Genomic DNA, 11,293 nt, shown 5'->3' with positions numbered 1-11,293 from the left:
AATATATTATATTTCGGAACGGGTTGTCACAAATTAGTGGTTGTTTTCACTATTTTATATTGATATCATGTGAGATAATTATACGTATTCTCTATTTTCAGAGGCTTGAGGCTGGTATGTTCAGATAATATATTTAAACGTACCAAATACGTACCAAGAAGATATATAAAGTAATGTACCAACTATGTACCAAGGAGAAATATATGTTTAATCAAGAGGAAATATATGTACCAAATATGTTTTTTTTTTAAATAAATATAAACGTACCAAATACATACAAAAAAGAAAACAAACATACCAAATATGTACCAAGAAGATATATTAAGTAACGCATCAAATATGTACCAAGAAGAAATCTACGTTTCATGTGTAATTTGAAAGACTTTTTATTAAAATTGAATACTACAATATTTATCTACAAGATTTTAGGAGTTTTGAGATATTATCTAAGAAAATTAAAAGTATATTAAATATAATGGCAAGTCGCATTCATGGGTATTTTGAAAGACTTTTTGTTGGAATTAAATTCTACAATATTTATCTACTAGATTTTAGGAGTTTTGATGTATTATCTAGGAATTAAAATGTATATTTATATAATGGCAAGTTGGGTAATTTAAATTATAAAAAACACTACTTCTAATCCATGTGGCACCTAAATTGTAGGAAAATGTTTAATCAAAATTCTAAAAGGCATAGATGTTTAATGTCAAAATTAAAACCTAGGCATCTGTATCAAACCCCCCCTTTAATTTATATAAAACATGCCCATTTTTTTTGTATGTGAAATGTACCCACATTTTTATATGAATGTACCAATTTTTTGTATGTAAAATGTACGCAAATTTTATTATACAAATGTATTCATATTTTATGAAAATAAAAAAGGACTCTTTTTATAATCTAGAATGTACCCATAAGCAAATTTCAATAATTAAATTGGTAGGGTAAATGAAAGCAAAATAACGGTTTGAGTCTTTACTGATATTATTGCATCTATTTTATTATTATGTTATTTATTTGGTAGGAGAAGAACTTCAACAATAAACCTAAAATACATAAGCTTTGAATCTATAACAATGAACAGCAACTAAACTATTCCTAAAAAAAATTCATTCAACCATGATATTTATACGTGGTTACTAGACAATGAATGATTGACGCCATAGGCCTGAGAAGTTTTTGCCCTTAAACTTATCCAACCCTACTAGGGTACTGCTTATCCTGTCCAGCAAGAATGTGGATCCTCTGCGGATCCTCATTGTGAGGATCCCGAATATTCTCTAATCACATCCGTTAATTATAGATCGTGCAGTAAAAAATTATTGTAAATTTTTTTATTTAAAATTAAATATAAACAATACATGACGAAAATTAACTATATAATATACAATGAATCAATGTAATTAAAGAATTCCTAAAATTCTCACGATCCGGTGAGAATCCTCATTCGTCCAGCAAAGGTGAAGCTATAAGTAGCTAGCTATCTAGTGGTAGTATAGTGGGTGCCGTAGCAATTTGGTACTTAGCTGGAGTAGCCTTTGTGGTGGGAACGGAAAGCACATGGTTGCACATGTGTCTATACTGATGTACTCCGTTGTGACGAAACCCCGTAGACCCACGCCATGACAACTTGGTCTTTTGATTTGGTGCAGTCAAATCCCAGTACATGACTTTATTTCTTACTATTAATGTTCCGAGTTCCAACAGGTAATTTGTGTGATGCCCCACTTCAAATTTTAGCACGCATTTGTTTGCCCAAATTCCGCAAGTCCTTTTAGGTTTGGACAAGGATTGTCTGCTCTTCTATTTTTGGTGTTCTTTTGTATTTTCTTATTTTTTGTGGTAATAGTTAAGTCATGTCAATATTTTATATTATTTTTTGTGGTAATAGTTAAGTCACGTCAATATTTTATATTATTTTTTTTATAGAAATAATAAGACAAAAATGAATAGTAATATAAAATGTTAACGTGACTTAACCGTGGCCACACAAACAGAAAGGCACGGAATGGCACCAGAAGCGGAAGGGCAGACAATCCTTGTTCTTTAGTTTTTGGCCTTATGATTGCACAAGTCCAATCTTCCCAATTCTTTCACGTGGGAAGTCATCATCACCATGAATTGTGAATAGACCTTTTTCATGGTGTTAGTGGCGAAGTCAATAATTATTGAGGAAGGGGCGGAATTTAAAAGACCTTCGCCACTACTGACATATGCTTGTCTTGCAGAAAAAGGTTGTAATTTGCAAATTTCTATTGGTCATTCCTACAGTATCTACTTATTTGAGTCGTGCGTCAACTCTTATACTACAAAACTTTGTAGTAGATTATTCATCTTCAACAACTTCAACACAAATATGTTAAAGACCAGAAGCGCTCAAATCGCTACAACATATTTATGAAAGTGTTTGCCTCACAGACAATTAGTTTTCTTCTGTGATGCATCTTTTTGAGCACATTTTCAATATCCAGGGTTATGTACATCGTGCACCAATGTTGCTTCTATCTTTTTTCGTACTAGCACTTGCTTTTTCAAGATACCTGATAATACGCAGTTATCCCAACAAGTGTTTCGCCAACGAAGTACAACCCTAACCATAAATGAAGTTATCTCGTGCAAAAAGCATCGTTCATTAAAGGCTGATATAGCTACGAAACTTTTGGTAGGATTTCAACAATCTACACTAGTGCCGCTTGGGGAACTTCGGTGTAGGCATGGACCTCCTGATGCCGGAGTCGGAGAAGAAATTATACTCACTCATTTTAATTATTGCAATATACACAAACACTTGTCATATTTGTTATAAACCAAGATTCAGTAGCAGGAAGACATACTATAAATGTATCGTTACTGTTGTAGTTCAAAGATTGTAAATGGTGAAAGGAAAAGAAATGCTATGTGAGGTTAAAAACGAGCTACAAAATTATTTTTTTGAATAAACGATATTATCTACACTAAAAAGGAAGGAGTGGATTTAGTCTCATAATGAGCTAGCGATAATGTGGTTCAAATTCATCTTTGACGTAAATTGAATCTAAGACCTCTCACTTAATGAAGAGGAATGTCATTAGACCGTGGTATTAAGTGACTAATATCATACTAGAATGATAATTTTTCTAACGAATACTATAAAAAGGACCTATTAAATTATTATTTTAAGGGTACCCTTATTTTAATACTATTTTGCGTTTTAATCAATCCGTAACGTGACACGAACCTCAATATAAAAACGAGGCCCAAAATCCAAAATGGGCCAGCATACAGAGCCCAAATTAAGTCGCGCATTTTCAGCCGACTCAGGTCAATAGATCCAATCCATTTTCCCAAGAGTGGAAAAAGTAAAAAGACAAAAGAGATAAAAGGTCAAAACACGCGGCATTGCATAGCTTGATGCCCACGCACGCCTCATTGCTTGATGTCCACGCCGCTGCCCTTTCCGCTCCGTTTGGGAGAAACATATATTCCAATTCCAAAAGGGCCAATCCCGTGAAGCCCAACTGGCCACCAGCAGCAGCTCCGCCGTGACTCCGAATATCGGTTTGGAAATGCTTTAAAATCAGCGTCGTCGTGGTTTGGGAAATTTTAAAAGAATTATAAAAGAGTACGATTAAATTAGAAATTTTAAAATAAGTATCGTGCTATTAAATTAGGAATCCTAAAAGCAGAATTGAAATAGGCAAGAAACTATCATTTACAGAGTAGTGATGGAAGGAAATGGTAATAGGAGGGAAGAAAATCCTACTTCGTTATTTATTGGCTCAAATAGGAATAGAAAATGTAACTATATTATAGGAGTGTAAGAATATCTTCAAATAAAATATCAAATTATAAGAGTCAAATTACAATTAATGACTGATGTAGCGATTTGAAGCCTTATGTCAAATTTTATATTTCTCCAACCGAATTGTCAAATATTATTTTATTATTTAAATAAAGTTTTAGATAGTTGTAATTATAAAAAAAATGTTGAAACAAAATTTTTATAGGTTAAAATGTTAGTGGAATAACGGACCCATCATTACAATGAATTAAAAATGAGGAAAATTAATGAAAAAAGTTTGAAAACTTTGAGTTTTAACGATAAGGACAAAATAAAGGGTAAAGTGAATAGTACTAGGTTTGACTTTTTAGTGTAAAAATGTGATTTTTCATTAAAGTGAACAATACCGTGAGTTTTTCGTTAAAACTCCCTTAAAAATAAGAGTAATACTAGGAAAACTTAATTTGTAGATTGAATTTGCAAACTAAATGATGTGTCACCAATAAGAAATAAAGACATTAATTAACACTTAAATACTAATCTAATCATCAATTTTCATGTCATTTAATTTACAAAATTTAGTCAATAAATTTAGTCCCCCTATCATTACACTAAAAATGAATTTGACATTGATATCAATTTTGACGCCAAATCACGAAGCCTTCAAATTCAATCAGTAAATAACATTTCGATTAGAGAGATTTTTAATATCAAACATGCACACATTTCATTTAGCATTTTGATATCTATTTTGGAGATGCTGTGAGAGGATTCTAAAAGCAAAACCGGAATAGGAGAGAAATTAGGAAGCGTAACCAGATTTTAGGTATGTAAAGCCATCCTATATAAATAGATAGGGTGCGGCGATCGTTGAAAAGACAGACAGCCGAGAGAGATTAGTTATAGAGTTTGCACTCTGTTGTTAAGCCGTGATTTTTCTGTGCCTCTGTAACTCCTACTCCCCCTTCTCCTCACTATCCGCTCCTCCTCCTCAGCTTCCTACAACCAGCGCCGCCATGGTGCCCCACCCGAAAGACGACGTGTATCTCGAGGCCGTAATCCCGAAGCGCATCAAGCTCTTCGAGGCCATCCAGGCGCAGCAGCTCGCCCACCGCCAGTCCCTCCCCTCCGATCCCATCAAGTAAGCCCTAAACCCTAACTCTAAACTCCGCGTTAAGGTGTTTTTCGATGCGGAATGTACACATGTGTTTGGATCTTCATTTCTTGTCTGGGGGGTTTTGTAGGATTACATTGCCGGGCGGACAGGAGAAGGAAGGGAAGAGGTGGGTGACTTCGCCATTTGACATTGCCAAGGATATTTCCAAGAGCTTGGCTTCCAGCGCTGTGATTGCGAAGGTCAATGGGGACCTTTGGGACATGGCCAGGCCGCTGGAGTTTGACTGTGAGCTCAAGCTCTTCAAATTTGAAGACGATGAAGGACGTGATACTTTCTGGCATTCCAGCGCTCACATTCTTGGACAGGTAGCCCGAGTTGGCGAATTTGTAGTTTGTTGGATTACATTTTGAGGGTTTTGTTGTGTATAAGACTTTCGATACGTTGCAGGCACTTGAGGTTGAGTATGGATGCAAGCTCTGCATTGGTCCATGCACTACAAGAGGAGAGGTCAATTATTTACGTTTGAGTTTGAGTTTTTCAGTTATTGGTTTGTTTATGCTATGTTATCATGTGTTTTCGTTTAATTTTGCTACGTCTGTTCGATCGTTGTCTGATATTGTATGACTTTTGCTCAATCGGTTATCGTTCGGGATTATGCTAGTTTCTTCAAATACTGCGTAAACTTTTTTCGTGAAAAGTAATTGTCTTGGAGATGATTTCATTAACATTTTATTTTCAATTTTAATGTGCAATGTATCTTACCATGATATAATAACTGGTTTCTGTTGTCTGTACATCTGGTTTCTGTTGTCTGTACATGTGTCTGTTCTTATGTACTCTCTGGTTGACAGTGTTGTTGGGATGGAGTTCTTTGTTGTTCTTTTCATGTGTAATTTACCACTTGGATATTGTAATTTTGTAATCCTAGTCTTTGAAATGAATTTGTATACAGTTCATTTTAGTTTCTTGATTACTCATTTGGGTCCCTTATGAAATTCAATGACAGGGTTTCTATTACGATGCTTTCTATGGTGATTTGGGCTTGAATGATGAACACTTCAAGGACATTGCATCAGCGGCAGACAAGGCTGTTAAGGTACGGTTTATTCTCATGTAGAATAGTTAAAATATATTTTAAAATGTATTCCTTTTGTATGGAGGAATTTCTTGATCCTTCACCGTTTGCAAAATTTATAAGTTGGTTCAACATTTTTGTGTTTCTTGTTGAGATTCCTTGACTGATTGTAGATTGATGCTTCAGTATTTTACTCTTGCTTGTTGAAACTCCTTTGACTGGTTTGTTGCATCTTTATCCCCAGGCTAAACAGCCTTTTGAGCGTATCGAAGTAACACGTGAACAGGCACTTGAGATATTTTCTGATAATCAATTCAAGGCAAGTGAAAACGTTCATTTTTTTTCCTCATCAATAAATGACTGTTATCTACTTATTTTATGTGCATTCCATACTCTCAAAGACTCAAAATCAATCTCAGATGTGTTTATTTTTCACTAATTTTGATCAGGTTGAAATCATAAATGATCTTCCGGCAGACAAAACTATCACAGTATATAGATGTGGCCCCTTGGTTGACTTGTGCCGTGGACCCCATATACCAAATACATCCTTTGTCAAAGCTTTTGCATGTTTGAAGGTATGTGTTCCCTTGGCATTTTAGAGCTGTAGGTTATATATCATCTTGTATGCATGTATTGTCTGCGCATATTTAACTTATGAATATGTAATATCAGGCTTCTTCAGCCTACTGGAGGGGAAATAAAGATCGTGAAAGTTTACAGAGAGTTTATGGAATATCATATCCTGATAAGAAAAGTTTGCAGGTGATATTTTATTTTCTACCTTTTATGGGGTTTTGGTTTTTCTTAGCAGTATCTGAAATCTTTTCTGTGTCATGTTTTAAAATTGTATTTGGTGGCTCTAGTACCTTATATTGAAGTACAAATACCATAATCAAAAGATGTGGCTTATGATATTTATAAAAATTGACAAGCATTCAGGTTATGAATTGTGATGGACCAAGACTGCAACCTATGCCAATATCTTCTACTGGACGTTGGTCTTGGATTATTTCACTTACCACATCAACCTTTTTCTGCAGATATACATCCAGAAGCTGGAAGAAGCAAAAAAGTATGACCACAGACTGTTGGGTACAAAGCAGGAACTCTTTTTTTGTCACCCACTTAGGTATTTATGGGGTTAATACTTCTTCATTGTATAATCGATCAAGATTCCCTATGATTTCCATCTGATTATTTCTTCTTGTCAAATTCAGTCCAGGAAGTTGGTTCTTCCTCCCTAATGGGACTCGGATTTATAACAAACTAATGGAGTTCATAAAGAATCAATACAGAGAACGAGGCTATAAAGAGGTGACATTTAATGTTCTGTTTTTACATCATTCTACTAATCTTAAATAATTTTCACCTAATTTCCTTTTCTTTGGTAGGTTATATCACCAAACATGTACAATATGCAACTTTGGGAAACATCTGGTCATGCTGCAAATTACAAAGAGAATATGTTTGTTTTTGAGGTGAGTTTTGACATGATACTATAGGGATCAGCTATATCATCTTTATGCTTAAACTTAAAAAGCAACCAAACTTATGAAGACATATTTATATTTTTCTGGATATGAATGAATAGTGAATACCAAATGTTGGCTATGTATATATTAATCTGTTGATAGCTAATCCTGTGCCACCTAAGCGTGTGTGATTCTTTTTACCTGCTACCGTGAAGGGGTCTCTTACAGATGATTGAGATTTCCATTTAGTTATTCTGTGTGAAAAGAACAGGACTATATTTAACTATGAGAATGAGACCATTACAGAGTTGTTATGCTTGGAAATGAAGAATATGTTTAACCTGCTGGATTTTGCATTTTCTTGCAGATTGAGAAACAAGAATTTGGATTGAAGCCAATGAATTGCCCAGGGCATTGTTTGATGTTTCAGCACAGGGTTCGTTCTTATAGAGGTATGCCTTTAAACATAATTTTCTCGACCTTTTACTCTTTTATATTGCTGAAAGGAAAGTCATTCTGTGTATGGAGGTCATTTTATGGATGTCTTGGTCTTTTATCTCTTGGATTGGCCTTGTGGGCTTCTTAGGCAAGTCTCTTGGTATGAGTTGTGTGTTGCATTTTTATGGGTTTTTTTAGTGTAACATGACTATTAAAGTACTAGAATTGTTACTTTATTTGACATTTTTGCGCCATACTCATTTATTTATTTTATTTTTTTAAAACCTTGACGACAGAACTTCCACTTAGACTCGCTGATTTTGGTGTTTTGCATCGCAATGAGGCCAGTGGTGCACTGACTGGATTAACACGTGTACGGAGATTCCAGCAGGTATACTTCCACAGCCTTGGTTTAGCTTTAATTTAGGTGTCTCATGTTTGTCATCAACCTGCTTTGTAAACAACTAAACACATATGATTATCCTGGCTTCCAGTTTGTTAGTTCATTAGGAGCTCATATTTCTAATATGCTTGTCAGTGACCTTAATGATGCACTTTATTACCGGAAGATTTATATTTTTTGTCATTCTTTTCTTCTATTAATTTTCTGGTTACATGTATACACCTTCTGACAAGTTTTAGTCCAAAATATGCTACAGGATGATGCCCACATCTTTTGCAGGGAGTCCCAAGTGAGTTGAGCTTAATTGAAATGTACATAAATCGTCTAAATTTTTTGGTTTTGTTTTGTTCTTAAGCCTTTTGTATTTTGTGCTTCTATTGTCAGGTAAAAGATGAAGTGAAGGGTGTCTTGGATTTTATCCAGTATGCCTATAATATTTTTGGCTTTTCTTTTGAACTGAAGCTATCAACAGTAAGATTCTTGCTACCTATGGTTAAAGCTTCAAACCTCTTGACTTCATTACACAAGGATGCAAATTTCATATTTGTTGTGTTGCACAGCATTTGATGGGTATTTCCGTTGCAGATGCCAGAAAAACACATGGGAGATTTGGCAACATGGGAGAAAGCTGAGGCTGCCCTTGCAGACGCATTAAATGAGTTTGGCAAGCCCTGGCAGGTACTTTTACTTTATATGCAGTATGATAGTAAAATTTATACAACTTTCATTGTAGTGGAGCCAGGGTAGTCATTTATTTTTTAGCTTAGTCCAAAATAGGTTCAAAACTCATTGTAGCTGAGCAGCATTTTTTAAATAAAGGACGTTGAGCTGAATGGATAGATTTGACCCATAAACCATTATCTACTCCACCGTTTTACCATTGACATAGATTGAACCGACAAATTTCTGTAATTGTTTGGTTGCCAATCTGGTCCATTATCTGTACTTTGTTTTCTTAAGCTTTACATTAGGGCCCCCTGAATTTCTTGTTTGTGTCTGGATGCTTACTTTGTTAGTCGTGCTACACAGATTAATGAAGGGGATGGTGCTTTTTATGGACCAAAGATAGATATCAGTGTCTCGGATGCATTGAACAGAAAATATCAGTGTGCAACACTACAGGTATCTGATGATCAGTTCCTTTATGTTTTATGCCTCTTTCATTTTGTTTTTGGTTGCTGTGTAACTATCTGACTGTCATTGAAAATATTGTGGTTGCAGCTTGATTTTCAGCTTCCACAGAAGTTCGAGCTGTATTACTCAGCAGAGGGGGAAGAAGGCAAGTTGGAGAGACCCGTTATGATACACAGAGCTGTTTTAGGTTCTGTTGAGCGTATGTTTGCTATATTGTTGGAGAACTACAAAGGGAAATGGCCCTTCTGGCTTAGTCCACGTCAAGCAATTGTTTGCCCCGTCTCAGACAAATCCCAACCTTACGCTCAGGAGGTAGTATGATAGTGCTTTTCTGGTTTTTATTGGTTGACCACTATGAGGTTGTATGAACTTTTTGTCATGCCCCTTTTTGGATATGAGATCCATATAAATGCAGTTAATGGCATACACACTTTCCGGCTTTGATGGTTAGGTTAAATTATTCTGTATTGTTAAGTCATGTATAAGATATTGTTGTTGCAATTTTGTAGGTTCGGGACCGTATCCATGAAGCTGGTTATTATGTGGACGTTGACACAAGTGATAGAACCATCCAGAAGAAGGTAAGAGAATTCACTGTTGTCCTCTGCATTCCATTTTTGGTTTCATTTTGTTTGTTATTTTATGAATTATTAGATGTCCATTCGGTTTAGTGGTTCCATAATGGGAGCTGGCTCTCTCCCATCTCGTAAACCCGGACAACTCTGGTGAAAACAGAATTGGATTCTAGGCTCTTTTATATTCTGTTTAACCATAATACCTTTTGTCCAACAGATTGTTCATTGTTGCCTGATTGTGTTTGTCCTGCAGGTGCGAGAAGCCCAGATAGCGCAGTACAACTACATTTTAGTTGTTGGCGAGGAGGAAGTCAAGACTGGGCAGGTTCTGTTCTTTTCTTGTTCTCTAATTCATTCATGTTATACTTCACGCTAGTTCAACCGTCTTATGTATTATTTGGTTGAGGAGTTAAATGTTTGATCCGTATTGTTCCAGGTGAGCTTACGAGTTAGAGACCACGGAGACGTCACGGTAATGACAATGGAAAATCTACTCCAGCACTTCAAGGCTGAAGTTGAAGCTTTCCATTAGAGATGGAATGGCAAGGGTGAATCTGTCTCTACTGATGAGTACAATCTTACGTGTTTATGAATTCGATAACAATAATATCTTGCACACGTTTGATGTCAAAGATTGAAATTTAATTAAATTTTGGTGTTAGATTGTCCTTTGATGTGTACTTTAATGTGTACAATTTTCATTGAATGTCTCATTAAATATTTGAACTTATTAATACACATTTTAAGTGATTAAATCATTAGTTACATTTGGATTTGGTGAATTGAACGGGGTTGTGGCCTCTGATTTTGGCTTATTTAAATAATTAATTCTTTGTTTTATATATTTTATTTACTTACATGTTATACACAAACTGTCACGTCAGCAAAAATATAAGATCCCATTTGTCATACTATCATTTAACAGTTAAATTGACAGTTTAATTATGAAATTGCAAGTACACTCAAATAAATTGTCACACCATCACTTAACGGTCAATTAACAGTTTTAATTATGAAGAAGCAAGTGCATCTAAATTTGAGAATGTAAAATGTAATTTACTTAATATTATACTACCAGAAATGATAATTTTTTCTGATGAAATGTTAAAAAATGACCTTTTAAGTTATTACGCAATACCACTTTACATGTTAATCAATCCGTAACTTGACACGAATATGACACAACCTAAAAGTAAAAACAACTCATTACCACTCAAAGTCGAAAATGGGCCAGCGTACAGACCCCAACTTAAGTGGCGCAACATTTTAAGCCCTTGTATTGAATCGGGATCGGACAGGACTGGACTGGATTC

At 35.1% G+C, this 11,293-nt stretch overlaps 1 protein-coding gene across 1 annotated transcript; it reads left to right on the top strand.

The window, feature by feature from the left end:
* The first annotated feature begins 4,551 nt into the window (after nt 1–4,551).
* On the top strand, nt 4,552–10,762 carry LOC137731167 (threonine--tRNA ligase, mitochondrial 1-like). The gene is made up of 20 exons (XM_068470276.1): nt 4,552–4,904; nt 5,008–5,245; nt 5,328–5,387; nt 5,887–5,976; nt 6,200–6,274; nt 6,405–6,533; nt 6,631–6,720; nt 6,999–7,087; nt 7,176–7,272; nt 7,350–7,436; nt 7,798–7,882; nt 8,165–8,259; nt 8,528–8,560; nt 8,656–8,742; nt 8,857–8,949; nt 9,301–9,393; nt 9,493–9,717; nt 9,915–9,986; nt 10,234–10,305; nt 10,417–10,762. Exons 1-20 carry the CDS (start codon nt 4,780–4,782, stop codon nt 10,510–10,512), a joined length of 2,031 nt encoding a protein of 676 aa, XP_068326377.1. The 5' UTR covers nt 4,552–4,779; the 3' UTR covers nt 10,513–10,762.
* Nucleotides 10,763–11,293: the final 531 nt, after the last annotated feature.

The sequence above is a fragment of the Pyrus communis genome, chromosome 4, assembly GCF_963583255.1.
Source record: "Pyrus communis chromosome 4, drPyrComm1.1, whole genome shotgun sequence".
In the NCBI taxonomy this organism is placed as follows: domain Eukaryota; kingdom Viridiplantae; phylum Streptophyta; class Magnoliopsida; order Rosales; family Rosaceae; genus Pyrus; species Pyrus communis.
Note: the sequence above shows the minus strand (reverse complement) of the source record. Positions and strands in the feature narration are given on the sequence as shown.